Source organism: Diplodia corticola (genome assembly GCF_001883845.1).
Source record: "Diplodia corticola strain CBS 112549 chromosome Unknown scaffold49, whole genome shotgun sequence".
In the NCBI taxonomy this organism is placed as follows: Eukaryota; Fungi; Ascomycota; class Dothideomycetes; order Botryosphaeriales; family Botryosphaeriaceae; genus Diplodia; species Diplodia corticola.
The window spans coordinates 107,883-135,868 of NW_017971528.1; the positions used below are offsets into that span (position 1 = coordinate 107,883).

The 27,986-nt window shown below is 57.3% G+C and overlaps 11 protein-coding genes across 11 annotated transcripts; 5 read left to right on the plus strand and 6 right to left on the minus strand.

Moving 5' to 3' along the window:
• Window positions 1-185: 185 nt before the first annotated feature.
• On the plus strand, window positions 186-2,065 carry BKCO1_4900029 (ncs1 family nucleobase:cation symporter-1; the record flags this gene model as incomplete). Its single annotated transcript, XM_020276541.1, has 6 exons — window positions 186-445; window positions 498-749; window positions 808-1,122; window positions 1,181-1,238; window positions 1,327-1,667; window positions 1,768-2,065. 6 exons carry the CDS (start codon window positions 186-188, stop codon window positions 2,063-2,065), a joined length of 1,524 nt encoding a protein of 507 aa, XP_020127605.1.
• A 548-nt stretch (window positions 2,066-2,613) lies between these two features.
• On the minus strand, window positions 2,614-4,830 carry BKCO1_4900030 (3-methylcrotonyl-carboxylase subunit alpha; the record flags this gene model as incomplete). Its single annotated transcript, XM_020276543.1, has 2 exons — window positions 2,614-2,673; window positions 2,731-4,830. The coding sequence occupies 2 exons, from the start codon at window positions 4,828-4,830 to the stop codon at window positions 2,614-2,616; spliced, it is 2,160 nt and encodes a 719-aa protein (XP_020127615.1).
• A 652-nt stretch (window positions 4,831-5,482) lies between these two features.
• On the plus strand, window positions 5,483-6,785 carry BKCO1_4900031 (nuclear polyadenylated rna-binding protein nab2; the record flags this gene model as incomplete). Its single annotated transcript, XM_020276544.1, has 2 exons — window positions 5,483-5,566; window positions 5,631-6,785. The coding sequence occupies 2 exons, from the start codon at window positions 5,483-5,485 to the stop codon at window positions 6,783-6,785; spliced, it is 1,239 nt and encodes a 412-aa protein (XP_020127661.1).
• A 1,217-nt stretch (window positions 6,786-8,002) lies between these two features.
• Window positions 8,003-9,040, plus strand: BKCO1_4900032 (BYS1domainprotein; the record flags this gene model as incomplete). The annotated part of the gene is made up of 1 exon (XM_020276545.1): window positions 8,003-9,040. The coding sequence occupies one exon, from the start codon at window positions 8,003-8,005 to the stop codon at window positions 9,038-9,040; it is 1,038 nt and encodes a 345-aa protein (XP_020127616.1).
• Window positions 9,041-11,695: 2,655 nt separating this feature from the next.
• Window positions 11,696-13,830, minus strand: BKCO1_4900033 (wsc domain containing protein; the record flags this gene model as incomplete). The annotated part of the gene is made up of 2 exons (XM_020276546.1): window positions 11,696-12,622; window positions 12,676-13,830. The coding sequence occupies 2 exons, from the start codon at window positions 13,828-13,830 to the stop codon at window positions 11,696-11,698; spliced, it is 2,082 nt and encodes a 693-aa protein (XP_020127629.1).
• A 1,071-nt stretch (window positions 13,831-14,901) lies between these two features.
• On the minus strand, window positions 14,902-16,490 carry BKCO1_4900034 (mg2+ transporter zinc transport protein; the record flags this gene model as incomplete). Its single annotated transcript, XM_020276547.1, has 2 exons — window positions 14,902-15,877; window positions 15,940-16,490. 2 exons carry the CDS (start codon window positions 16,488-16,490, stop codon window positions 14,902-14,904), a joined length of 1,527 nt encoding a protein of 508 aa, XP_020127617.1.
• A 466-nt stretch (window positions 16,491-16,956) lies between these two features.
• BKCO1_4900035 (mg2+ transporter zinc transport protein) lies at window positions 16,957-18,320 on the minus strand (the record flags this gene model as incomplete). Its single annotated transcript, XM_020276548.1, has 4 exons — window positions 16,957-17,797; window positions 17,856-18,015; window positions 18,072-18,240; window positions 18,294-18,320. The coding sequence occupies 4 exons, from the start codon at window positions 18,318-18,320 to the stop codon at window positions 16,957-16,959; spliced, it is 1,197 nt and encodes a 398-aa protein (XP_020127630.1).
• Window positions 18,321-19,737: 1,417 nt separating this feature from the next.
• BKCO1_4900036 (glutathione s-transferase) lies at window positions 19,738-21,055 on the plus strand (the record flags this gene model as incomplete). Its single annotated transcript, XM_020276549.1, has 4 exons — window positions 19,738-19,930; window positions 20,001-20,287; window positions 20,345-20,809; window positions 20,906-21,055. 4 exons carry the CDS (start codon window positions 19,738-19,740, stop codon window positions 21,053-21,055), a joined length of 1,095 nt encoding a protein of 364 aa, XP_020127631.1.
• Window positions 21,056-22,400: 1,345 nt separating this feature from the next.
• Window positions 22,401-24,218, plus strand: BKCO1_4900037 (pantothenate transporter liz1; the record flags this gene model as incomplete). The annotated part of the gene is made up of 7 exons (XM_020276550.1): window positions 22,401-22,433; window positions 22,496-22,569; window positions 22,626-22,835; window positions 22,924-23,072; window positions 23,139-23,337; window positions 23,442-23,988; window positions 24,138-24,218. The coding sequence occupies 7 exons, from the start codon at window positions 22,401-22,403 to the stop codon at window positions 24,216-24,218; spliced, it is 1,293 nt and encodes a 430-aa protein (XP_020127618.1).
• Window positions 24,219-24,820: 602 nt separating this feature from the next.
• On the minus strand, window positions 24,821-25,486 carry BKCO1_4900038 (uncharacterized protein; the record flags this gene model as incomplete). The annotated part of the gene is made up of 1 exon (XM_020276551.1): window positions 24,821-25,486. The coding sequence occupies one exon, from the start codon at window positions 25,484-25,486 to the stop codon at window positions 24,821-24,823; it is 666 nt and encodes a 221-aa protein (XP_020127614.1).
• Window positions 25,487-26,559: 1,073 nt separating this feature from the next.
• On the minus strand, window positions 26,560-27,549 carry BKCO1_4900039 (glutathione s-transferase ii; the record flags this gene model as incomplete). Its single annotated transcript, XM_020276552.1, has 3 exons — window positions 26,560-27,015; window positions 27,103-27,203; window positions 27,297-27,549. 3 exons carry the CDS (start codon window positions 27,547-27,549, stop codon window positions 26,560-26,562), a joined length of 810 nt encoding a protein of 269 aa, XP_020127628.1.
• Between the last annotated feature and the right edge of the window lie 437 nt (window positions 27,550-27,986).

The following is a 27,986-nucleotide window of genomic DNA, read 5'->3' on the forward strand; positions in this document are numbered from 1 at the left end:
CTTCACTATGGTTGTTTCCAGCTTCTGAGACGAAGGCCACTCGCTACGTGCAGATTCGTTCTTTTCAACTCGGCTGCTTACTTGCCACTCGCTTTTTTCTGTGCGAGCAGAAAAATATTTCAGCTCGTGCCCACGGTCCTTCTCTACGCCTTCCCCACAACTTAGTCTTTGCCGCTTTAAGCAAAATGAGGGAGGATCTGGAGCCCCGGACGGTGAACAAGCCGGAGACGGCAATGGGACAGGATGTGGAAAACGACGCCGCTGTCCACGACACCAGTCCGCTTCCCAAGGCCGCCGATGCCCCCACCACGAACCTGCTGCGGCGGCTGACTTCCTGGGGCGTCGAGGTGCGTGGAATTGCGCCGGTGCCGGAGAAGGACCAGACCAAGACTCAGTACCACAATGTCTTCTTCCTCTGGTTGAGCATGCTCGTCAACCTGCTGCCGTAAGTCGACTCTGATCGCAGAAGTAGACTTGCTCTGATCGGATTCATGCAGCATCATCACAGGAATGCTCGGTACCCTGGGCTATGGCCTCAGTTTACGAGACACGTCTCTCACCATCATATTCTTCAGCCTTCTGTGCTACCTGCCCACCGCCTACTTGAACGTCCTGGGCCCGCAAACCGGAATGCGCCAGATGATCCAAGCACGTTACTCTTTCGGCTACTTTCCAGTCACTATCGTCGTCATCCTGAACATGATGACCGTCGTCGGTTTCACCGTCATCGCGGGAATAGTTGCCGGACAGTAAGTCAAACATATACACTACCTACCCAGCCTTGTCCCTCTGACCTCTGTCTATCAGGACCCTTTCTGCCGTTTCAGACGGAAGAATCTCAGTCGCCCTCGGCATCGTCCTGACCTTCGTCGTGGGCTTGTTCATGTCCTTCTGCGGATACAAGGTCATCCACGTCTACAACCGATGGTCATGGCTGGGCGTTCTGATCTGCTTCATCATCATGACCGGCTGTGGCGGAAAGCATCTGTCTGAGCAGGCCGAGGCGGCGCCTGCAGATGCCCCGATGATTCTGAGCTTCGGATGCTTGATCGCCGGTTTCTCCATCGCCTTTGCCGGACTGATGTCTGATTACTCCGTCTACTACCGAACCACCGCTCCCGCGTAAGTCACGTCAGATGATAAAATCGGACACATGCGGTTCTCTAACACACCGAAACAGCACCCGGATGTTTCTGTACCCTTACCTAGCGCAGAACCTGTCCACGATCCTGCTCATGGTACGTATAATACAAACCCAAACCCCACCCACCCTCCTTTCCCCTTCCCCTTCGACGACACTCCGGCTAAACAACGCCCGCACCACAGATCCTCGGCGCCGCAATCGGCGGCGCAGTCCCCAACGTGCCCGCCTGGGCCTCGGGCCACGCGCGCTTCTCGACGGGCGGCGTGCTGGAAGCGATGCTGCGGCCGGCGGGCGGGTTCGGCAAGTTCGTCGCCGTGCTGCTGGCCTTTTCGCTGACGGGCAACGTCAGCGCGTCCATGTACACGGTCACGCTCAACTGGCAGATCCTGATCCCGTGGTTCGCCCACATCTCGCGCGTCGTCTTCTCCGTCGTCACCACCGCCGTCATGATTCCGGTCGCCATCGCGGCGGCGAATGACTTTTTCGATTCGTTGGAGAATTTTCTGGGCATCGTGTCGTATTGGTATGTGTGCTCTCTCTCTCTTTAACTCTGTGGGGTGTCTTTTGGTTTTTTTTTGGGGGGGGGTTTTTTTTTCCTGCTCTTTGCTAATGGTTGGAAATAGGCCTGCCGCTTTCGCTGCCATCGTCATCGTCGAGCACCTCTACTTCCGCAAGGGCGACTCGACTACGTACGATAGGGACATCTGGAAGGATGCCGCGAGGCTGCCGAGCGGCATCGCGGCCATCACTGCCGGCATCGCGTCCTTTGGGTTGGTCATTCCCTGCATGGCCGCGACCTGGTACACGGGGCCGATTGCGGAGCATACAGGGGATATTGGGTTCGAGGTTGCGTTCGCGTTGGCCGGGTTGCTGTACGTACCGTTGAGGACGTTGGAGATTAGGATTCAAGGGAGGTTGTAAGCGAGTGAGGAGGGTTTGGGTGGAATGGGGTAGATGGGTTGTATCGCATCATGATGGATGCGTCTCCTTGCTCAAGTGGTCGAAGAACCGGCCAATGGACTGAGATCAAGCTCCATGTCAGTAAGGCTATATTTCGTGTGTAACTGGGGCGAGTGCATCGCCGAATCCAGCAAGGGACCTTTCCATTTATGCTGCAATGTCTGTCCTACAGTGGTGCTTTTCAGGAAGCTATGTTGCGAGTATACGGTGAAAGATGGATTCGCAGAAGTGGAGGAGCGCAGTGATGTTTGGTACTCTTTTATGATGCTCGAGTATGGCGGATAGCTGCATAAAACAAACGCAATACACACGAGACATGTCTCGAGGCGTCGGACTGGACTGAGAAACAATGCTCCAACCTATGCAAAGTCATGTGTCTTTTTTGTCTGACTGAAATAATCAAGTCGATTTTCCCCGAAGAGATGGGATTGTGCCTGACGTCTGCACTTTCTGCAACGTCATCAAACCCGTCTCTTGACTTTCACTTTGTGCCTTTGATCCCGTTTGGTTTACTGTCCCGCACCCTCCTCTTCAAACTCTACTAGTGCTGTGCCGGCTTTACAGAGATCCTACGTCAAATTAGCATGGTTGCGACTACCAAAAAAGCAGGAGAGGATAGCACTTACACCTTGTCCGTGCACAATTTTTTTCACAACGCCTTTCTGGGGACTCCGGATCACTGTCTCCATCTTCATGCTCTCAATCACTACCAACGCCTGCCCCTCGCTCACCTCGTCACCTTCATTTACCTCTACTCGTAACACCTTACATGGCATTGGGGCGACGACGCTGTTCTTCGCCTCCTTAATGCCCAGCGCTTTCTCCGCCCACTTTGGTGTCGCTAGACGCAGCCGATACTGTTTACCCTGCTGGAAGAGTGTAATTGCGTCGTCAGCCCGGATGACACGCGTTTCTACACGTGTATGCGGGTAGAAAGACGTAATTGTGGAGGAGGCAGCATCCAGCTCCGCCTTCACTGCCGGGTAGATTGTGTCGCCGATTTTTACCTCAAACAAATGTGGCTCAATCTGGCGGACCTTGACTGGTGTTGCATCCTCAGGAGCAGCAGGCCCGGTGGCAGAGGCGGCAGCGCTGGGATCTATCTCAACGAGGTTGATTTCACGTGCTTGGAAGCCGTCGCCGAAGCCAATCACCGTCAGTGGACTTGAGGATTTACGGGCTTCCGACTCTTTGAGCACAAGGCCGATGGCTGCCTGAGCAAAAGCTTCAGGAGGAATTGGTTGCTTGGCAAAGAGCTCGGTGTGGTGCTTTTGGATGTATCCGGTCTCGACTTCGCCTGCAATGAAGGCGGGACTGACGCAGCAGCGCTTGAGGAACTCGATATTTGTCACAGGCCCGGCAACCTCGTACTCACCAAGGGCTATGCGAAGCTTTTGGAGAGCGGCGGTGCGGGTAGGGGCTTGAACAATGAGCTTTGCGATCATGGGGTCGTAATGGCTAGAAACCTCGTCGCCCTCGACGAACCCGGCATCCACGCGGACTGTGGCTGACTCCTTGGGGATGCGGAGATGAATGAGCTTTCCAGAGTCAGGAATGAAGTTCATGTCTGGGTTTTCGGCGTAGATGCGAGCCTCGATGGCGTGGCCGCGCTGAGCAATCTGCTCCTCAATCTCGGCTTGAGTGAGAGGGAGCTTGCCGCCTTCAGCGACGATGAGCTGCCACCTGACAAGGTCTTGGCCTGTCACCATTTCAGTCACAGGGTGCTCGACCTGCAGACGGGTGTTCATCTCCATGAAGAAGAACTCGTTCGTTTCGTTGTCGAAGATGAACTCGACGGTGCCTGCGCCTTCGTACTTGACAGCCAGCGCCGCTGCCCGAGCCTTCTCCCACAGATCCTGCCTGATGGCCTCATCTAGATGCGGGGCTGGGGATTCTTCCAAAATCTTCTGGTGCCGGCGTTGGATACTGCAGTCGCGTTCGCCCAGCGCAACGCTATTTCCATGCTTGTCTGCAAACACCTGGACTTCGATGTGACGGGGAGTGGTGATGTACTTTTCAACAAGCATGACCTCGTCGCCGAAGGAGTTCCTTGCTTCTGATTTTGCCGATTCCAGTTGGTCCATGAACTCATCCGGGGTCTTAACTATGCGCATGCCCTTCCCACCCCCGCCCTTTACGGCCTTCAGCAAGACGGGGTAGCCAATCTTCTCAGCCTCCTGCTTCAGAAAGGCCGGGTCCTGGTTTGAGCCGTGGTAGCCGGGAATGCACGGGACGCCGGCGGCGGTCATGATTTCCTTGCTCCTGCTTTTACTGCCCATGGCCTCAATAGCTTCCCAAGGCGGGCCGATGAAGGTCAGGCCGGCATCCTTGCATTTCCTGGCAAAGACGGGGTTTTCGCTCAAGAAGCCGTAGCCCGGGTGGATGCCTTGACAGCCCTCCCTCTTGGCGACCTCGATGATGCGATCGCCGTCCAGGTAGGCGCTGGGGTCTCCCAGGTTGACGGCGAAAGGGGAGCTGAGGGCATGTTGGGAATGGGCATCAGGGTCTGTGTACAGGGTGGTGACTCGCACGCCGCACTCGGAGGCTGTACGCCCGACACGCAGGGCAATTTCGCCTCGGTTTGCAATGAGTACAGAGGTTAACGGCTTTGCTATGGGGTTGCTTGTGGCCGCGGCCGAGGCTTGGGACCGTCGGGTAGTGGCGACGTGGCGGTTCAGCACGCGAGCGGTGTTGCGCGCACCGCGCAGTCTGGGGAGGGTGTGCATTGTGCGGGTTCTGCGAGAGAAATGCTGGGGTTGCGGAGAAGGAGGAGCCTGGGGGGAGGAATGGACAGCTTCCCCAGGCGGGCTCGAGGTAGCAGCTACCCCGGACTACGCAGGCTATGCCGCGGCTACCCGAGCGGGGAAGACATGAGGGCACGGCGGCGGCGCGTGCTCCATCGCGGCGGCTTGCCGGACTGTGCGATGGATGGCAGCTGTCCCTCCAAGCATCGTGGCTTTCGCGAGGTAACGTCCGGAGAAATGACTGAGTGGCCGGCCTGGGGTGCTCGTCCTCGCACGCCCTCCTCCGGCGCCTTCCTGGCCTGACTTCCGCACCCGTCAGCCAATGACCGCCGCTCCGACACCAGCACTTCCCTCGCTCCAAGAGAGCCTTGCGCCAGCAAGCTTTCCGCATCTCCCTGAGCGCCCCGTCAACTCCATCGCCGCCGCGACCCCAGACCGCGAGGGTCCGCGAACTACCCCGCCCGGCCCCGGCCCCATTCCGTCGCTCCCGTCGCTCCTGTCGAGCTGTCGCGCGTTGCGCTCCGAGGAATGACCATCACCGCGTCATAAGCTAGCTCCGCTCGCATTCAACCACGACGCGTCCCACGACCATCCTACCGTCCCATTGCGGCGCCCTCGCTTTCGCTTCGCCAACATGTCGGACTGCGAGTACGACTCCGACGAGTACGATCTCTACGATGACAACTGGCTTTACATCGCCGAGGACGACAATCTTGCTGTACTCCCGGCATCTATGCCCCCCGACCCCCCCGTCTGCAACGCCTCTAACTCTGCTCCCACAGGACGATCTTGCCGAGCGCGCCGTCGCATCCCCTCCTGCCCGCGACTACGACCTCGACGGCTCCGGCTACAACTCCGACTACTTCGAGTACTGGGTGGACATTGAGTACAACTCGGACGGCTGGAACGATGCCAAGGGCCCTCCCAAGACCAGCCTCTCCAACAAGACCGCGCCCGGTACGAAGAAAAGGAAGCGAGTCGCCCAGACTGGCCCGTCACAGAAAAAGCGCAAAGGTGCCCGAGGCCGCCAGATTACCGATGCCGCGCCCGACTCTGCGAACCAAGTGCCGCCCGTTCTCTGGCAATCCAGCAAGGAGCGCATCAAGCAGCACTTCGACGGCCCCAGAGCCTTGACCAAGGACCCAAAGCCCTTCTCTTTGCTGGGGGACTGGAGGACCCGCTTTGGCCTTGACGGAGAGCAGCCAAAAGGGAAAGAAGCCGACGTTGCTGGAGCTGTTCCAAATGCCGCAGACGAGATATTGAAGGCTGTGGAAATGGCTTCGGCTGCTCCAGAAGAAGAAGACTGGGAAGACGAGGGGGAGTCTGTCCAAGAAGAAGGAGATGGCCTCGGCGACCTAATCGCCGGGAGTGGTCTCGATCCTCAGGCGCTCATGCGTGCGCTCCAAGAGAATCTTGCCGCCACTGGTGCTGCTCCGGCCGGCCTTGATCAGTCCACGCTTCTAAAGTACGCTTTGCGTATGCTCAGCGGCGAGGGAGAGGCTGACGATATTGCTGGCGAGCTTGCTGAAGACCTCTTCGAGCAAGCCGAGGAGGATGACCCAGAGGGCAAAAACATTGCGGAATGGGCAGCGAAGCAGAAGGACAGACCAGATAACGGTGATGAGGAGGAGTCTGGCGCAAGTCTCGATGGGGTCTCTGGGCCTGTGCGCAAGAGCAAAACCACACTTCCTCCTACCCCTCCGACGAACGAGGCGTCCGGTACTGAGGGGAAGGGCAAGAAGAAAGCTGTTGAAGTCCCGGCACCAACGTCTGTCGCAAGCGGACTCCGGTCCCGCAAGCGTAAAGCGGCGGAGGCCGTGCCGGATGATGAGCCTCCCCCGCGACCGAAGCGTGCTACGCGCTCTTATGCCGCACCAACAGCCAGCAGCAAGTCGAAGACCGCCGAGGTTAAGGGCGGTAAGGGCAAACGTGGCTAGAGCGTCCAGCGTTCTGGTACACGCTCATAGAGCATACAAGCATACCCTTTTTTTCTTGTCTCATTATTGGACCGTTAAAATAAGCGGCAGATCGTTGCACTCTTTTCTTGCCGATACTTTCTGGCACAGCAGGAAAACGTGCACATGGGGAAATGGGAAAGTTAACATCGGCGCCACATGGAGGGATTGGAGATACCAGGTCACGGATAGGACATCTACACTCCACGGCGAATACCTTTCCGAGTCCCCGTTTCTGTTATGGGCATACAAAATGGATAACCGTTTTCATTCCTCTTCCTGGATCTGCGTGGAGATTTTACTTTGCGCTAATACCATTGCAATCGGCCATCCCCGCTTGCTGCAGATGCTGAAAACGTGTGATTGACAACCACCTTTACAGGTCGTACACACCTGTGGACCACATCTCTAACAGTACGGCCTTGCACAGAAGTGCGAATAGTGCAGATAGAAAACCGCGCGCACGTCATGGCCGAGATTGGAGAGGTGGTTCAAGGAAAGCCTGGTCACCATGAGCCATGGGTGTGAATTTATGGCACCACCACCATCACGACGCCGTACAGCTCTACAGGCCAACTCACATGTGTGAGGGGGCGGCTCATAAATACTCCACAAGTCAGAGGATTCCTGTTGAACCTCTACACACAACACAAGATTCGACTCTCTGCCCTCCGTTCAGTTGATAATCGGTGTCTTATGTTCAGTCACTTTCCAAGATCACCCCGAAAAGGCCGTTGCCGCCCCTCCAAAGCGTTAGCACCAAAGAATCAGGAAGTCTAAAGAAAGGTATGGCCCCGTGCGATACACCAATAAACGTTTTGATTGAAAGTTAGAGTTACGAGCTTCTCGAGTCCAATAGGCATAAGCCAGGCCGTAGATGGCAAACAGCATTGCCTAGTCTACGTTAGAGGAACGCCAATATTTCCAGTTGGGAAGTCGAACTACCCTCTTTCGATGGGAAGCTTCTCTGAACCTCCATCGATTTACCATATTGTCGCTCGATCCAGCTAGGAATAGTTACGTCCAACGACACTCTCCAACGTTGACACGCCGGTCCGTTCAAGACACCACCCCGTTCATCACGACCAATCTACACACATACTCCCAGTCACCCAAAAAGGCAAGCCAAAAAAAACCAACAAACAAAAACAAAATCAACAACAAACCCCCCACCCACCCAACCAACCAACCAACCAACCATGAAACTCCTCCCTCTCCCCCCTTTCCTCCCCCTCCTCACCACCACCCTCCCCCTCCTCCCCCTCATCCTCTTCACCCCCACCCCCACAACCGCCACCCTCACCGGCACCCTCATCAACAACTGCCCCTACCCCATCTACGCCAAAACCACGCGCGGCAACGGCTACGACTCGCACGAGCTGGCCCGCATCTCCCCCGCCGGCGGCCGCTACCGCGCCGCCGTCGCCGCCCATCCGGACGGGCCCGGCGTCACCATCAAGGCCCAGCGCGCGCCCGACCCGGCCTGGCGCGTCGTGTATCAGGTCGAGTATGCGCAGAGTGGGAGGCCGGATGCGCGGTGGGGAGGGGGTTCTGCTGGTGGGACTGGTGGGACTGGTGGGGGGACTGGGGATTGGGTGTGGTTTGACTTGTCGACGGTGGACGGGAGTCCGTTTGGGGGGGAGTGGAGGCGGGCGGAGGTGTGGGGGTGGGGTGGCGGCGGGGCGGGAGGGAAAGGGGGTGGGGGCGGGTGGGAGAGGCGCGAGGCGTGTGGCGTTTTGGAGTGTGCGCCGGGGGAGGGGGCGTGCGAGTGGCCGGTGCCGGAGAGGGGGACGATGGGGGATTGCAGGGCGGGGAGGAGGGCCGAGGTCGTGGTCGAGTTGTGTGGGGGCGGGAACGGCACTGTTGCTGGGGCGGAGGGGTCGGCGACGACGTCTACCGCGTCTGCTGCTGCTGCTGGTTCTGCGTCTGCTGCTGCTGCTGCTACGCCCCACGGCGGTCAGCGGCATGGCGGGTCGTCGTCCGCTCGCAAAAAGGTTGCCTCTTCTTTCGCTGTCGGCACGCCGCTGGTCGATGGCGGTGCTCGGCGCACTGGTAGCGCTGCTGCTGCTGCTGCTGCTGCTGCTACTCACCCCGGCGATCAGCGGCATGGCGGGTCGTCGTCTGCCCGCAAAAAGGTTCCCTCTACTTTCACTGTCGGCACGCACATGGCCGTTGGCGGTGCTCGGCGCACTGGTGGCACTGCTGCCCCGTTTGGCACTCCCCCGGCTGGTGGATGATGATTGGTTGTGGTGTGGCGGTTTAGGGCTCGGTGGATGGTTTGGTCACACGAACAGGGTGCGCTATCTAAGAGTGCCCTCTGGGTCCCTCTGGTCTGCAGCTACACGGGATTGGAAGCTTGCGGTGTGGCTCATCATGTATGGCATTTGAGCTTTGTTGGTTGCGTAGGGATTGAAGTTAGGGCTAAGCCTGTTTCTTGTTATACTGTCTCCGCAGATAGGTGCAAGGGTATGGTATAATCAAGGTAGATGGGAAGAATACATGATGGTGCTCGAAAGGAACCTTTTGGGAGTCGGTTTCCTCTAAAAATAGCAAGTTCTATTCCACGGGGACATGAACCGCGGCGACGCATTCGAGTGTCCAAGTCGAGGTACTTGGTTGAGAGTGATGCTGTGCTGCAGTGTATGAATTTGTTTTCTGAGATGCTTACGTACCCATTGGGGCGCGTTGGAATTGCTGGACGGTCAGTGAGTCTGACCACGGTAATAGATGTAGCTGAATAAAGTGAGTACAAGAGAAAGGCCACACGAGAACGGTATCTCTCAAAAAGAAGTGTGTTTGAACTCAAGTTTGATATTGTTTGGAAGCGAGCCAGAGAGACATTAATGATGAATCCCGAAAACCCATCCATCCCCGTCTACATGATGCAGACCAAATGACTAAGCATCTCCTCAAAAACTCCACCGCCGTATCCGTCATTGTATCGAATCAAAAGTAATCGCGTCGTTCCGTAGCTAGCGCGTATGGAGAATTGGCCTGTTTGTTTTTACATGACCACGCACCAGCAGGATTCGTCGCAGCCGCAGCAGTCGCACGACTCGCCGCAGCCCATGGTGGTGGGCTTGGGCTTAACGATGGACTTGATGGAAGAAGTGGTGGATCCAGGCATTTTGTAGGGTGTGGAGGTTGAAGAGTTCTGCAACACCATGGTGTCAGTGAAAGCCTATGGACGGGAGGTACAAGGTAGGACACATACTGGGGTTGGAAGAGGACGGGGGTAAGTGAGTTATCTCGTGTGGCACAAAGTGAAGGTTGGGTTTGGGATGAGGAGCGATGGACAGCGACCCAGCAAGGGTATTTATGCACGCAGCCTACAATGCCTAGCCGGGAAACTGACTCCAACCCGGCTCGTCACTGGCGGCCCGGACAGCCAATGTGCGAAGGGCGAGGCTGCACGGTCAGCACCGCAGATGTGACCAAGTGCTGGGATTGGACGGGACAGGCCGGCGCCTGAAACGTTACGTCGAGGCGCAGCGCGAGAGGCGCGAGATGCGCGAGATACTGGTTTTAGGGCGGTTGCTGGCAAAAAGGGTCCAGAATCCGCCGCCGTCGCCGCCACCAACCACGAAACCGCCCTGTCTGTACTTGATCTTCAATTATTGCCTGGCCATTTGGCAGTGGGAGTTGGCTGCCGATACGGTGCTGGCTGGGTCCGGCGAGCGACAGCAAAATCAGCTCATGCCGTGAATCGGTTAATGACGAGGCAGGGCTCGGGAATACCGGCACTAGCAGCAGCGGGCATTTGATTGTGAAATACGAGCTTACAGGCTATTGACTGGAACCGGATTGAGAGCTGAGTCGGGCCCGCGGGAGACGATGGGGTCTCGGGCTATGGCAGCGACCAATGGGGCTAAGCCTCCGCAGAAGAAATGACAAGCTTTCAGCCGAAAGCTTGCAGGACTTGGCAGACGATCAGGAGCACCACGTCACCCATCAGGCCGGTCAAGCCGTCGCCGCGAGCGCTGACTCGCTGTGAAGCCGTCGACATCTCACCGGCGCAAGCGGGGGATCGCGTCGCCACAGGGCGCGCGCATAGCGAAGCTGCCAATGGGAGCCGGAAGGTCGACAAGCAGGCCGGGTCGAGAGTGGCTGGTTGACGCCGTTGGATGACCCCAGTGCCCCATTTCTCCAGCGCTTGGACAGCTGGCCAATACGAGTGTCGAGCCTTGTGGCGCAGGTGGCGAACGCCGGTCTAGGCTCGGAAATGGGTCGATGTGACGCTGCGCCCCAGGGCTCGTGGGGTCCAAAATTGGGCATTATCGCGCATCCCTGGCGGAACTATGGGCCGAGGCTTCAGGAGAAAACAAAGCGTTGGTTGACGGCGGATGCTGCAGCAAGTGTCGCGGTTGTGATGGCACAAAGGCGAGAGAGTGGGGATGGTGGTGCGGGGCCCGACGAAGGATGCGGTGCCGTGAGCCGACCCGAGCTTGCCGCTCCTCAATATTGACCACTTCGACTCTACATTCCGTCGCCTGGTGCTGAAAGTAACTATCCGCTCGTCTCAGTTCCTTTACAGAGCGACATGACAGATACAAATTGTCCGCTCCTAGCGTAATTCAGGCGCTACGCTCGCTCCTACCCAAGTCAGTGCCGCCGGGTACGTGACTTCCTCTTTTGACAACCACGCGGCGCCTGGCGAACGCGAAAAAGAAAAATAACAAAAGGCGCAAAAGCTTGGGCACATAATCAAGAAATGAGCTTCCGATTTCGCGCAACATTAAACCCCAAGAAACCCTTCACCATGCGGCCGGCTCCTACATCCTTTCCCCTTTCGGGACCCTAACTATATTTCTGGGCGAGGGAAAAAAAAAGAAAATCGCGCTGTCTGACTTCATATATATACCGCAAATAAACCATCAAAAGAAATACCTACGTCACCCCCTCACAGCCCCCCACACCCCCTCGTCGTCCACCGCCCCCGCCGCTTCGTTCTTCAGATAGCAGTCCCCCCCGCCCGCGCCGCCCACGTACGCAACCGCCTCGCACGGCCCGTCCGCGGCGACCGCCACGCACGCCGCCAGGCACGCCTCGAAGCCGCTCGCGTAGACGACTCCGATCTGCCCCGCCTGGTAGTCCTTGCCGCAGTGGATGGTGAAGGTCGTGTCGGAGACGGTCCACTGGGCGGCGTCGGCCGAGGGGCAGCTGAGGGTCGTGGGGGTGGGGGTGGTAGGCGCGGTGGTTGAGGTGGTTGTTGTTGTTTGTGGTGGTACTGTTGTGGATGAGGAGCTGGACACCGGTGCTGATGATGATGATGACGAGGCGGGGGGTGCGGCGGTGCTGGTGGTGGTGCTGCTGGTGCTGGAAGGCGCCCCGGTCGTCGAAGGCGGGTCCGGGCTGAGGTCGGCGCAGGTGTCGGATAGATCGGCGGAGCGCTTGAAGCTGTCGGCCGTGCTGTCGTCGAGCTGGACGTCGAAGCGGGCCGTGTCGAGTTGGGTCGAGGTTAGGGTGTAGCTGGCGGTGTAGAGATCGTAAGGGCCGACGGATGATGAAGAGGCTTTGGTCATGGCGACGGTGGAGGCTGTGAGGACGGGCAATACGGAGCGGGAGTCGGGAACGCCGTAGGTGACGTTGAGCGTCGGTGCGGCGGATGAGGAGGACCCGGTATTGCGGACGGCGGCGGTGATGGACAGGGTGGTGCCGCTGAGGCAGCTTTGCGGGCTTTGGAAGATGATGCTGTCTTGGACGGGGAAGCCGCTGCCGTCGTTGTCGTAGAGCTGGGTTTCGCCGGATGTGAGGGTGATGAGGACGTTGAAGGACGATATCGACGAGTCCGAAGGGATGTTCGCCGAGACGCCGTAAAACTTGTTGCAGGTCAGTGACGAGTTTGGAGATGCAGATTGTACCGAAAGCATACCTCGAAAGTGTCGTCGAAGCCGGCTGCAGACCCTGACGACTCGATTTCCAGAGTCCCGCCGTCCCCTCCCTCCCGATCCTTACACACCAGCTGCACTTTGCTGATCTGGCTAGCAGCCCGCTCCGTAGTCCTGACACGGATGTCGCCCGTCAACTTGATAGACTCGCCTCCATCCAAGACGGTCAACTGCATCCCACTCGGCTTCACCTCATACACAGCAATAGGCTCCCCAAGCGTCACCCCACTCGGCACCACCTCAATCATCTGCTGCAACACCGTCGCGCACACACTGCTAAACGTCTCCGGATCCGCCATCGCCCTGACCGTCACATTCCCATCCGCCGCAAACACCCTCGCATCCGAATTCCGCCCATTCGTCGTCGACCTCCCCACCACCAGCGCATTCTGCGTCGCATTCGCCAAATACTCCGTCACGACCCTATTATCAAACCCCCCCGCCGTCCCATCAAACCTCACCACATCATCCGCCACGCTCCCCGCCGGCACAATCTCCGGATTCGCATCCGCATGCACGCCCCCCAACGTATGCCCGCACGCCACCAGCGCCACCATCCCCGCGTCGTCAAACCCCACCCGATCGAACTGATTCCTAAACGTCCCCACCGAATTCTGCGGCAACGGCACCGCCCCCACCGCCCCCGCCCCCCGCGCGTCCACCCTCCCCGTCCGCACCCCCACCGCCGGGCCCCCGCACGCCCGCACCGCCGCGTACACCCCCAGCGCGATCAGGTCCGCCATCGACGCCCGCGCGCTCAGGTACGCCGCGTACGCGCCCAGCGTCGTGTTGAACGCCGGTCCCGCGTTATCGCCGCTCCGCGTCTCGTACGCGATGGACGCGTCGAGCCCGCCGACCCCTGTGTACCGGTTCCCTGAGGCCATGTCGTGGAAGGCGGTGCGGAGCCATTCCGCGGCTTGCACGCGCCCGGGGTCGCCCGTCGAGGAGGTGCCGCAGGGCGTTATGGGGGTGGCGAAGCCGCGCGAGAGGTGCCCGGTCGTGAGGAACATGATGTCTTCGAGCTCGTCTTGGGGGGAGGGCCAGGTTGGGGCGGAGGCGGCGGGGGGGATGAGGAGGGCGGTGGTGGCGGTGAGGAGGAGGGCGGTGGCCCAGGCGGGTAGGGAGGGGTGGCGGGGCATGGTTTGTTTCTTTTGGAGGGGGGTTTTTTTTCTCTCTCTCTCTTTTGTTGCTGAGGGAGCAATTGGGGAAGGAAACGAGAGGATGGGGTTCACGGCCAGCGGGCGGCGCACCGCAGAGGGAGAAGGACAGCGAGGGACGAGAGAAGAGGTGGAGAAGGCTCGACGCGGCTTGGGTCAAGTCTTAATGGACGCAACACATGCATATTAAAAAAAATACTACCTCGTATGTCTGTTCCTTCGTGGCGAATCTGGATACGCATTGCCGGGCAAAGCGACTTTTTGCGTGCGGTGGTGGATTTGAATGCGCAGGGTGCGGCAAGCCACACCGGCTCCATTTCTGCTCATGGCCGGCGTGAGGGAGCGGGCGACACGGCTGGACGTCTCCTATTTAGGAAGGACGGCCTAAGAATAATGTCTTGGCTTGCATTAGAATCGATAAAGTGGGCGACGAGACGAGCCAAGCATCTCGTATACGCCTCTTGGCCAGAAAATCAGACGCTCCGGCAGTGCAATTGTAGAGAAGGTGTGAAGTAGAAATAAAACGAAGAACAAGATGCAGAGGATAAAAAGTCTACATTCAGCGTTTGAGAGAATGCATCCTTGAACTAAGCTTGACCGTGGAAGGATGGAAATCCTGACTGGGTTCCATCGTCAATTTATTTGAGGGTCTAGGCCACGATCCTGCAGAAATGTCGATAGATAAGCCATGCGGCGTGGCGGCCTCGTAAAAAAAAAAAAAAAAGCACTCGGAAAGGTTCGCCCGAGGCCACCACACTTGCTGAACCAATCAATTCTAATCGTTTACCAAGCTGCTGACCTCCGGGATGTGCTGTCAGCTATTAACGACAGGGTTTACATGGAAATGCCGATAAGCCCGCCGCATAAGGCTGAAGCTTAGGCGTGATGTCGGCCTTTCGCCCAAGGAAAATAAGGAAATACCGAGACCAAGCAGCAGAGCTCTCGGTCCTGAGTCCTCGGTCTTTGCCCGTGTGTACTCGCATCTCCGCCGTTTCCGCAATACTCAGACAGCGCTCAACCGCTGCGGCTCAATGCTACGTGGGGACCTGCAAATCACTCCAGCAGCGTCGTCCACCGATGCAACGCGTCGTTTGCCGTCTTTGGCATGCTGCGGATGCATTCGGGCAGCGCCCAAGGCATCTGCGCGGCTGAAGGCAGTGCGCCTTTTCCGAGCGCGGGGCTTTGCCCCTTTGAAGACCCCTCGCCGACCACGCAGAAGCTCGATGCAGACTCGTTGGAGGAGCACGAGTGGCAGGACGACGAGTCGTCATCTTCCGTGTAGATGGTCGTGAATGAAAGGGTGGCGGGCCGATCAGGTGCAGGACTGAGCAGTCTGGACGACGGAGTGCCATCTTCTCCGGGCGCTGTGGCCGTGTCGTTTGTCATGTATCCTGGGATTTTGAAAACCCGTTTCTCGTTGCACTGCTCCAGCTCCTCCTTCGCGTCCGACGGTGCGGCTTCATTCGAGGGCGTAAGATGAGCGCCGCAGCTGGGGAAAGGGCATTGGTCCCCTTCATGCAACTCGGCGATCGTGAGGCTTTCCTTCTTTGGCTTCATGATGGGCCCGAGTAGAAGCCAATCTTTCCATGAGTACTTTGCGCGACGGAGGTAAGCCTTCACCGGGGTCATCTGGAACGACTGTCTTCTTGACGGAGGAGGTTTCGGCTGCCTTTCGCCCAGAATCAAGTTGTCGAGCGCTTTTCTCGTCTGCGTGTACTCGGCGGCGAAGTCATGCGGCGAATCGAGGTCCCCGGACTTCTGCACCACCTTCAGCTGCTGCAATAGCTCCTCAAGGTAAATGATGCACTTGTCGAGTTCTGATGAAGGGAGCGAAGCCACATCGTCGTCTTCGGCTGGGACTGGAGACATCGGTCTTTCTTCCTTCGGAGTCTCCAGTCCAGGGCTCTGGTTCACCGTTTCTGAGGGGTGTTCGGTCTGAGGAAGACAAATCTCGACGGTTTCCATGGTCATACGGGCTTCTCGAGGGGATCTGACCATGTGATCAAAGTACAGGCAGCAGGAGCTTCGTCTGCACACCAAAATGTCAAATCAGCGTGACCCTACTCATCGGCTCCGGGTCTGTTCACTTACTGCTCCACCGGCGAGTAGCTCGATAGGTCGCCAACCAGAACCTTTTCGTATTCTGCAATGCCTGCGGCGACGTCATCCAGGCGATGCTGGACTGCTCTGAGTTCCTGCGCATCCAGCGTTCCTTTACCCCTCTGCGATGCCTTCTCAAGCAGGAAGCGAAGCAGCACCAGCGCACTGTGCAAGCAATCCACCTTTGCGCAAATCTCTTCAACGCTCATGTGGCGGAATGGCCAAGGCGGCTTCTCGTCTTTCGCTCTCTCCAGGCAAGTGTTCAACTCTGAATACAATCTCCAGCAAGCCTCAACCAGCTCCTTCGTCGTGGTAAAAGCCTCGTCCTTCCACAGTTCCGCCGTGGCCGGATTCGAGAAGAAGTCGTTCAGAAAGTTGATTGCAAAGGAGATGACGGTAGTCTTCTCCCAGATGGCCATGACGAGTTTATCCTTGAGGCTGTTGTCGTCGTCGCTGCAGTAGCCATACCAGCCACTGACGACCTTGGCTCCCATGTCCGCCACCTGCTTTGCGGACACGCCATTGTCGAGTTGAAGAGCCATGTTCGGGTGTTTTGGATCGAAACAAACGTTGGCGGCTGCGGTGATGAGCTTGAAGGGGCTCCAAGTCGTGGTGCTCTGCACAAATTAAATCTCACCCGCATTCAGGGGAGCTGAAAGATGACGCCGACGACTGCAAGGGTGGCTCAATCCCCTACGCGCAGCTTTTCCCGTCTCAGCCCGCAAGTCTCACGCATCATGCGAGGTTGACTGAAGGTGGAGTCCTTTGTGCGACGAACCCCGGTTGCTGGAAATTCCGTGCGACCGGCGGGCGAGGGCCCTTCATTTCTTTCCTTGCTGACTGACCGTCCATCAAATTAGGCATTGCCTCATCTACATCTTCAGCGGAGACACAACGACAAAAAAAAGAAAAAAAGAAAAGAAAAAGGCTGATAAGAAAAAGCAAACAGAAAACAATAAACAGACAAGGAACCTCGTGCGAGCGAGCAAGCGACCCGGCCCGCCCGTTTCATGAACCCCCAAGTCCCCACGAATTTCCCATCTCCACATCCGTCCGCTCGCCCTTCTTCCTACGCTCGCTCTTGATCTCGACCTCCACCTCCACCACGACTCCCCCATGCTCCTTCGGCAAGTTCTTCATGATGTACTCCTCGCTCCCCGCATCATTCATGCTCGCACCAACACTCCTTCCATCCCCCATCATCCGGCCAAACGCACCACCACCACCACCACTAGCCCCAGCCCCGCCCACCCCAGCACGAACCTTCCCAAGCCTACTCCTCTCCCCATACGTCGTCGTCGTCGCCGTCGTCGTCATCGTCCCCCCTCCACCCCCACTGCTCCCATCCCCCTCCCCCTCCCCCTTCCCCACCCACCTCTCCCCCGACCAAAACCTCCCCAAAAACAACGGCCTCAACATCGGCGCATTCACACAAACCAACGCGACAATCGTCTCGCGCACGCCCCACAGATTCACCGTCGTGGTGCTCGGATCGCTCCCGAGCGTGACAACCACCCTCACGACCGCCGCCGCGATGACGAAGACGCCCGTCAGCAGCCACGCCGCGACGACGGCCTTCTGCCGCACGGGGACCTGCAGGCGCCACAGCAGCGGGAGCGGGACCGACAGCAGCGCGAGGTCCGTGGCGACGTTGGAGGCGGCCACGACGCCGACGTTTTGCGGGCGGAAGGTGCAGGCGAGGCCGGGCGCGGGGAGGACGCGCCAGTTGTGCGAGAAGGGCCGGCAGCCGAGCGTGATGGTGAGGAGGACGCAGAGGTAGGTGAGGGCGCAGGCGAGGGTGAGGTGCCGGACGAGGCGGCGTTGCCAGAGGCCGAAGGTGAGGCGGCGGCTGTGAAAGGAGGGGGATGTGAGTGGGGGGGTTGATGGGAGAAGTGGGGGGGACGTACTAGAAGAAGAGCATGGTGGCTTTCATGGACCAGATGAGGGCGGAGTAGGAGAACCAGGCTGCGAGCTCATATTTGGAGCCTTTGGAGATTTTGTGCAGTCGCGCGGGGGTCATGGCTTCGAGTTCGGCTACCTTGAAGTCGACGTTGGTGCCGTAGTGGTCTGCGCGGACGTTGTGAGTTGGTGTGGCACGGTGGGGGTGTGTGATGGGTACGGACAGGCTCGGTCGACTACGACCGCGTCGACGGTGAAGAAGACCCATGCGCACATTGCGAAGTAGTCGTCGCCTGAAAGGTTTGTGATGCCGACAGTACGCAGGCGGACGATGAAGCGAAGAGTGAAGATGATGCATCCGAAGATGAACAAGCCCCATATCTCAGGGAGGAACTGACAGCATTCAGCAGGCATCTTATAGCAGAAGTTCTGGAGAAGTGACTGACGTGTGGAATGTTCTCAGCTGCACCCATTCTGAGCTCTCATCGGGATTGAGTCGAGACAACTGTTTGATGACAATGAAGCTTTCGAAGAGACCCACAGGTGAGGGACAAGACTATTGTGTAGTAAGTAGGAACCTACGGACGGGATCTGCGGCCAGGTACATTGCTCAAGTACCTAGGGACAAAAGCTCGTACATTGCACGCGCAACGGGCGGCAGCTCTGCCGCATCAGTCCGATTGGCTTTCAGCTACTTCATCACGACTCGGATCTATCCGTGAGGCGTTTTCTTCACACACGCCTAGCAACGCTGCGATAGACCACCCAAGCCCACTGTCTCACTGGATGCGTTGGCCATCAAATTTCCATGTAGGTTCGTCACTTCTTGGCCCTGCGGGTATCAGCCAATGGGGGAAGTGCGCGTGGAGTCTGGTCTGCGCGGGATGGCTGCGTTGGTGGGCAGCGCTAAATCGACATGAGTTATCCGGATTCCCTTCCGTCAGAGATGAAACCTTGCATGGCAGGGTTGTGCCGGACGCCACTCGTCTGATGTTGCCGCCGTAGTCTGAAGACAGCATAGGTCCCGTTTAGCCATGGTGCCAGCCTGCGGCTTGGAAACTCAGTCGAACAATTCAGCACATTGGCATTTGTCTAGGTGGCCTAATTTTCATGCTTGTCTTTAGGCTTCCCGTGCGGAGATGCGGAACCCGGCTGTCTAGCTTTGGCCCAATCCAGGGACGGATGCTAGATTGCATGCAGGGGGGAAGTCTAAAGATGCTTCACTGCGGCTGCAGATGTTGTCGTAGTGGATCTTTGATGTGGACGGCTCGGTGGACACACGGCGGACGGTAGTCGAACAAGTTGTATAAAGGCGCCACGTAACTAGGTGGATATCAGGACCGAAGGTGCCCCAACAAGACATGGCCCGAAATCTTGATTTCCTGAGAACCGTGTCCAGCCATGCTTCAGCGCTGGAGGGAGTAGGTTGATCTGTGCATAGAATCTGCCAGTCATCTCACTGCTTAGCTTCCTGGAAGAGCGGCAGGAGCAAGAAAACCTTGTATATATTCATGGTCCCGTTTCTGGGGCTGGCCAAGAGGCGCACTATTGGCCCGGTCCATCTTTCCGCGCCAACGGTGATGATCGATCGCAATAATGTTATCGGATCGCGGTCCGGCGTTGTCGCTCTTTCGGGGGCATAGAGTTTCTGGAGCTTCTCTGAAGGTGTGATGTTAATGAAGCGAAGCGACGGTTGATGGAGCGGAGAATGTGTTGTTCAGCGAGGCGAGCAATGATGCAATCGCGGAATGGGTTCCGCGGAAGCTCTAGTGGGGCAGGCGCGATGCGTTCGTTCCCCGCAGCTTGTGCGCTGCTTATCGTTGCACAATCAATAAGCAGTTGGGGCAGGTGCTGCTGCCTAGATACTGATAGCCTGTCTCCTTGCCATTGATGCTCTTCCGCACTCATCTCATCAAGGCTCTCCGCCGAAACAACACCCCGGCTGCTACACGTACCTTTATCGGAGCTACCACCATGAGCGACAACGCCATTCACAAGCCAGGAACAGATGATGGCTGGCATGGAGTCATCGCGCCAGACAGCCAGTTCCCGCCCGAGAAAGGACGGTACCACCTCTACATTGGTGAGCCCGCAGTGCGGATAACATCCTCCGCTGATTTGCGCCGCGCCTCCACTGACTGTACTCTGTAAAGGCCTTTTCTGCCCCTTCGCCCACCGCGCGAACCTTGTCCGCCACCTGAAAGGCCTGACAGACGTGATTGATATCTCCATCGTGAAGCCGTACCCGAAGGGTGACGAGAAGGGCTGGCCGGGCTGGAGGTTCCCCAAAACGGACAACGAGTACCCGAACGCGACTGTCGACAAACTCTTCGGGAGTGAATACCTGCACGAGGTGTATTTCCGCACGGACAAGGAATACAAGGGGAGATACAGTGTGCCGCTGCTCTGGGATACCAAGACGCAGACGGCTGTCAACAATGTAGGGCTTCGGTGGTCGCGGCTCGAGTAGAGCGGGGCTGACAGCAGCATCCTGCAGGAGAGCGCAGAGCTTCTTCGATGGCTTCCTACAGCTTTCAACCATCTGATCTCGCCCGACCTTGCCGAGATTGACCTCTACCCTTCACATCTTCGCTCCGAGATTGACACCATATCCGAGTGGATGCAGAGAGATCTGAACACGGGCGTGTACAAAGCCGGCTTCGCTCTGGAACAGGACGTGTACGAGAAGAATCTTCCTGCCGTTTTCGCCGCTCTGAATAAGCTCGAGGGGATTGTGCACAAGAACGGCGGACCATACATCCTTGGCAAAGAGCTGACGGAGCTGGACCTGCGGGCGTATGCGACCGTCGTCCGATTCGACACGGTCTACGTGCAGCACTTCAAGTGCAACTTGGGCACCATCCGCCACGACTATCCCGTCTTGAACAACTGGCTGAAGAATCTGTATTGGAACGTCAAAGGCTTCAAGGAATCGACAGACTTCAAGCACATCAAGGAGAACGTAAGCTGCTCCCTCGGAGACTTGCGAAGATGAACAAGCACTTCTTTCGTGACAGGATTTCTCCACTGCATTTACTAATCAAGACTTTGTCCGCAGTACACCAAGAGCCACTACAACATCAATCCGAAGGCCATCACTCCTATGGGACCTTACCCGAATGTCGAGGAGGACGTGCAGGACTTCAGCAAGCTAAAGCCAGGAAGCGTCCGTCACCCGGCCGCGATCGAGTATCAGTCGAAGCTCTAGAGTTTTGGCATAACTGGCTATGGCGTCCAGGACAGGTGAATAATATTCAGGGCATTGGAGCACATCCATTGCCTGTATGGAGAAGACAAGAGGTGATTAATCCCGTTGACTAGATTCACGACAATGGCCCGAGAGTGGCTCAGTCGGTGGATGCAGGTCATCAGTCCACCGGTAATGTGATAAAAATAACTGAGGGGGTAATCAACACCGATTCAAATTCAAACTCATTCGAATACGATTCCAATTAGATTCTCAAGGCTAACTCGGACCCTCCTAACCCTAACCCGAGCTAACCAACCCTGATTGGTTTATATCGATGTTGAATCGATGTTCAATAAACTCCATCGGTTATCTTATCAGATTATCCAAATCTCGGGAAAAGAGTTTGATGGGCCGACCTGTAGCTTCGCTCAGTCACGCTTAGCTCTGTGTGGACTAGCGTGAGAGACTTTCTAAAGCGAAACTTTGTCGTGAATATCAAGCCATGATCAAGGGGATAACTTGCTCACACAACGAAAAGCATCTAAACGACGGAAAAGCCCCGGCAAAGACGGAAGCCGCAAATTTGCGACGCCGTGCCTTGACGCCAAGAATGCCATGCAAGTATTCCGCTACGAGCAGCACTATGGCCGAGAATCAGACCAATCACTGAAGCCGGAGTCATGCGGCGAAGCGGACACCGAAGAGAACTCCACTCTCGCTCGTGTATAGCCATCATGGTACACAGTTCTATTTAAACTAAACTCAATGGATAGACCCTCGAGGGGTGACTATGAACAGAGGATATCATATGCGCGGCACTCCCAGTATGTACGCGCTAAACCCCTTTTGGATTAACTCGGGCTGCTTCATCTACTTACCGTCGCTGTCGACTTTCAACAGGTTTAAAAGCTAAAAGGCCGACCTCTGCTTCCGCTATTGCTGTGCCCACTCCAATTTTGCGTTCGTACGGATTACTCGAGTCTTTGGATTAATAGCCCGTAGTAGCACCAATGGCAGAAAAATCGTGGAGTTACAAGGTGAAAGGTAGTGATTTGAAAGAATTTTTACCTGGTTTAGAGACTGATTGATTGGCAGTGATGTGCCTCGGAGACGTTGCGAAGTCCAAAGAGGAAAGACGATTGGTTCGGAAACTTGGTTGGTCACGGTCAAACTTGCGCATAGAATGTCATTGGCTGACAACGCTGGACAGATTTGTTTGTTCTTGTAGGGTCCAACAGTCGATGATCGGGAAGAGTATAGACTGACGTGCGGACAAGGCCTACTGTTGCTTGAGCTACTTCTTCAATTATCTCGGTACGGCAAGATCAGCTGTCCAAATGACCGAAAAGGAGCTAATACGGGAATGCAAGATCGCGCTGCCTTTGCAAATGCCTACGTACGTCTACCGGTTTTTTTTTTTTTTGGAGCATCACCCATCAGTACTCACTGGTCAAACAGGTCGCGGGTCTTAAAGAGGACATCGGTCTCCATGGAGCGCAATACAACGTCCTTCTCTCGGTGATGACAGCCGGGTACGTCTCTTATAACGCACGCATTGGAAATTTAGCATGCTTATAGTTATCACCAGCTATGTCATCGCTCAGATCCCACATGGCATTGTCATCCAGAAGATTCAGCCACAGATTTGGCTGCCGTCGATGATGGCACTCTGGGCAGGCCTGACGATGTGTACCGCTGCCTGCAAGACGTATGAGCAGATGTGCGTTGTTCGGTTCTTCCAGGGCATGGCCGAGGCGAGCACGTACTGCGGGACCATGTACGTTATGGGGTCTTGGTAGTGAGTACTTCCTCCGCGGCTCCGATCCCCTGATGGAAGCCTATCTATCACTGCCGTGAAAGAACTGACGCTGTGACTGGCAATACAGTAAACCGCTTGAAATTGCCAAACGAACTGCCATCTTCACTTCTGTAGGACAGGCTGGAAGTATGTTTGCCGGTGCGATGATGACTGCAGTTCATAAGACCATGGATGGCTATGCCGGGCTACCTGGGTGGAAGTGGGTTTTCCTCATTGGTAGGTGAAGGTCCTGAGAACCATTCCCCCCATTCGTCTCTGCATAGATGCTGATACCGCCCAAAGACGGAATCATCACTCTCCCCGTCGCCATCGCAGGTCTCCTCTGTTTCCCCGATATACCAGAGAACACCAAAGCGCGTCTCTTCGGCTTCAAAGACTCCGAACTCCAGCTGGCCATATCGCGCCTCCCACCCAAGCGCAAAGACGCGCACGACATCTCCCCGCTCTCGCTCCTCAAACGCGTCCTCGGCCAACCCCACTTGTGCGTCTTCCCTCCCTCTCAAAGAAAAAAAGGAGAGAAAAAAAAAACCCCCCCTCCACCAAAACCATCCCGCAGCTAACAGCCACCACCACCCCCACACACAGCTACATCCTCGGCACCTTCTCCCTCCTCGCCGGCGCCCTCGAAGCCTACACGGTCCAATCCCTCTTCCTCCTCTACCTCAAAGCCTCCCCAGCGCACTACACCACCTCCCAACGCACCCTCTACCCGCTCGGCATCCAAGCCGTCGCCATCGTCTCCCCCATCCTCTCCGCCGCCTACACCGACGCCACGAACCGGCGCGTCCCCGTCGGCCTCGCCGCCTGCGCCCTGCAGCTCCTCGCCACGGCGCTGCTGCTCGCGCGCTCCCTACCCGCCGCCGCGGCGTTCGCGGGGTTTTACATAGCCGGCACGAGCTACATGGTCAACCCGCTCGTGTTCGGGTGGGCCAACGTCATCATGAAGCGGACGGGGGATGAGGCCGCGAGGGGGGTGATGCTGTTTTGGATGAATGCCGTGCAGAGCGCGTTGTATACGTGGTGGGGCGTCGTCATGTATCCGGCGGATGAGGCGCCGTATTGGCGGAGGGGCGGGTGGGCCATGGTTGCGGTGGCGGTGGGGGTCGCGGCGTGGTTGGCGTGTGTGGGGTGGGTGAGTTTTTTCTTCTTTTTTTTTTGTTTCTTTCTTTCTTTCTTTCTGTCCCCCCCCCTTTTTCATGCCGTCGCTCGTGAGGAGGACTCGATGCTAATGCGTGAACTTGCGCGGGGGAAAAGCTTGATAGGAAATCGATCGCTGAGCAGCTTGTGGTGGAGTCCGAAGAAGAGGAAGACGGAGGTTCATCGGTTGTTCAAATTGAGACTGGTGAGGGAAAGAGCTGTTGAGACTAAGGTCTGTTTGCAGAAGCGGATTTTAGAGAACAAAAGGCTTGGCCAACAGCTGGGTGGGGTGGCCTATTCGTCACACGTGCTTTCTCTAGCGATTAAGGCAACTTCCTTGTTATTGGCCGCCTCGGGAAGACGGTTTCGAGTGTCTATTCAGGGAGTTTGCATTAGCCATACTTGCAGAAAGTACCAATCCAAATATAGACAAATGCTCCTCTCTCCAAGAACATCAACATTGCTCGCTTTCCAATCTCTTATTCTTAAACTCGAGAGATTCTTCATATTGCAAGAGGAAGTAACAACAGAAGCAGGTACAACAGGGCAAACTCTTACGTTCAGGACCAGGTGACGCCAAACAGAAACTGGTATATGGTGTCATGTAGACAAAGATGATGGTACAGAACAAGGAGACAGCCCCATCGGGGGAAAAATGATATAACAGTGCTAGAACCGCCCAAAGCCATCCACATCTCTCGCTCTCATCGCTCATGCAATAATTCATGACATGACAGCAGTAACCAAAAGCCGAACCAGCAGCCCAAACCGTCATCATCATCGTCATCATCATCATCATCATCGTCGTCCTCCCCTCCAACTCCCCTCTAAACCTCACTCTTACCCAACACCCTCACCCCACCCCTATTAATCCACCACATAACAGTCCCATACACCGCCGTCACAAACCACAACACCATACACGCCAAATCCACCCAAACCGCATGCTTCATCCGCCTGACACCGCCATCATACTCGACCTCCTCCCCGATGTACATCCTTCCAAAAACGCCAAACAGCGCCACCCACAAGACAAACAGCACCCAGTCCCACGCGAAGAAGAACAAGCTCTTCACCATGGGCAGCAGGTAGGCGAGGGTGGTCAATGCGGCCAGCCCGGCCACCACCTCGGCGTAGACCCATTTGGAGTCGGCGTAGGCGTGGGCCTGGCGCGCGGCGTCGAGGTCGACGCCGTAGAGACCGCACACGGTGAGGGCGAGGACGAATTGGAGGAAGCGGAGGAGGACGCGGGCGAGGAGGCCGGGCAGGCCGCCGTGGTGGGAGTAGGTGGAGAGTTGGTTGAGGGTGAGCATGGTGGCGCGGTTGTTGTTTTTGTTGTTGATGTGGTTGGAGAAGCCGCCGGTGGGGGAGATGGGGGTGGGTGCGTTGTGGTGGTGTTGGTGGGGCCGGTGGGTGTGTTTGTGGGCTTGGTGGGTTTTGTGGTTGGTGTAGATGGTGGGGGCTTCGCGGGCGAGCTTGAGGGCTGTTAGCATGGCGAATGGGTGGGCTTCTGGTGTGCTTGGGTGTGTCTTTTTGGGTCTGCTCGAGTGTGCGCGCGTCTGATGACGGCTTTTTTTTTTGTTCGATCCTGCGAACTGGGGACTGTGCTGGGGATGGGGGGGTTCTTTATGCGCTTGCGTGTGGAACTTGGTGACTTACACGAATGTGTGTGTGGTGTTGGGTTGTGTCGTGTCCCAAAATGCTGTGTCAGACGGCCAAGAGTTGGCGGGTGGGTGGTGGTGGCCTTATAGTTGTCGCAGTCGGACAAAGATCAGGCACAAAGGGTTTGTGGTCTTGACTCGAGACAAAGACCAAGCAAGCTCCTCGGTTTAGAAATTATTGGTGGATAAAGAAGGCGGGTGGCGGAAACAAGGAAACAACCCAGTCAATGGGATTGAAGCAACAGCGATCACGGATCGGAGCTGCGGCTACGTTTGGGTGGAATCTGGAGCGAAGGAGAGTTGGGCGGCGGGACTGGAGAGGCAGAGGGTGGGCGGGCAAAGAGGCCAGCTCTTATAGTATGTACACAGCTAGCACATGCCAGGCGGCGCTCGCATTCCTGAGACTGGCGGGCGTGGAATCGTGAGGTGGATGTGGGCGAGACGCTGGCAGCGCCCACACGTCATGGCCTAGCGCCGCGTCCCTGCAGCTTCAGTCAAGATCGCCCGTCGCAAACCATTGGCCACCAGCCCTCGCCCAGCGACCCGCGCCCTTGTCTCCCGCACGCCCCTCCCTCCGCGCACTTTGTTTCATCGCCTTCGAGCGGCCACTCGTTGCGGGTCCATCGCGTTTCGCCTGCACCATTGGCTCTGAGCCCCTCTGCCATCGCGCGGGGGAGCATCTGCGGCTCAACGCGCGTAGGTACCCTGAGCACGTAAGCGCCCGACTCCCTTTCCCAGCGCCTCGCCGTACCACCACCGCGCGCGCGCAACTGATGGCCAGCACTCGGGCGAAAAAGACCACACTCCGCTGCCGACTTCCGAAGTGGACATGTATTCGAGACATGCATGCATTGCTATTCATAGCCCGCACCTAGGCGCGCCCGCGCGCTTCATCGCTCGCTCACTCACGGAGAGCTGTATTTGTACCCGTACTGCTCCTTCGCCTTCCTGCCCAGCTCCGCGAACTCGTCCGCCTTCTGCCTGAACTCGGCGTCCGTCTCCAGCTTCTTCGCGTACCCCCTGTTGGTCATGGAGCTCTCGGCCGGCACGTCGACGCCCCTGCGCACCGCCGGGCGCGCGTCGATGCGCTCCCACCACCGGTGCAGGTTGGGGAACTGCGCCGCGAGGTCGATGCCGAGCAGCGCGCTGAAGTTGACCCAGCTGAAGTTGGCGATGTCGGCGATGCTGTACCTGCCGCGCCCGGGGCCGACGAGGTAGTCGCGGTCGGCGAGGCGCGCGTCGAGGATGCCGTAGAGGCGCTCCGTCTCGCCCACGTAGCGCTGCGTCGCGTACGGGATGCGTTCTTTGGCCAGCCGGTAGAAGTGGTTGGCCTGGCCCTGCATGGGGCCGAGTCCGCCGTGCTGCATGCGTGTTAGATGGGCCGTTTGAGACGCGTTGCATTTGCTGGGTAGGTGGGGGGGAGACTGGAGAAGAGAGTGGCTGCTTACCTGCCATGCCACCCATTGCTCGGCGCGTGATAGATCCTTGGGATCCGCAAACGAGAACTCATGTTCGGGGTCGTAGTGGCGTGTCAGATATGCCAGGATCGCTGTGGGATTCGCGATCGATCAGCAATGCTCTTCCCTGAAACATCACGATGCCCCGCAGCAAAGCAACGCGGAGCCAATTGCTGGTGACCTACCAGCGCCTTCTTGCACAGGGAAGCTGTCGTTGTCGTGATCCACAATCACGGGGATACGTCCGTTGGGACCGAGCTTGGTGAACCACGGCTCCTTCTGGATGTTCTCCATGATATTGATGCTCTGCACCGTGTACTCCAGCCCATACTTCTCCTTCAGCTCCTCCAGGATTATGCTCGCTTTGTGGCCGTTGGGCGTTCCGAACGTGAGCAGTTCGATGCCCTTGTTGGCGATGAGACCGGATGGACGAGACATGATTATCGGCGGTATGATTGCTGGATGGAGGACAGGCCGAGATGCGTGGAGAAGGCGGGGAATTGTGCGAGAAAACATCTTCGGCGATGTGAGAGGAGAATGCAAGCTTTATGGGTGGGAAAAGCGTGAGGGTGTCAGCTGTAGCTGCTTGATTGGAGCGCCATAAAGGACATCCGTGACGTCGGCGGGATCAAAGGCTTCTGATTGCTTAGGCAGGAGCTCAGTCGCCATGTGTCGGCTCACCCCGCATCAGACTATCCAGTGGATTGAGTGGGTCGACGGCCGATTTCAAAGCAGTCGGTCGTGTAAGCGTCGTTCGCGTTCCCTGTCTTGCCGGAGCTCAAGCTATCGCCGAGAGCGCTGCGCTCCGCTTAGTAATCAACAGACGGCAAACATCCTCTCTCCATCAAAAGAATATCTCACTACTCTAAAGAAGC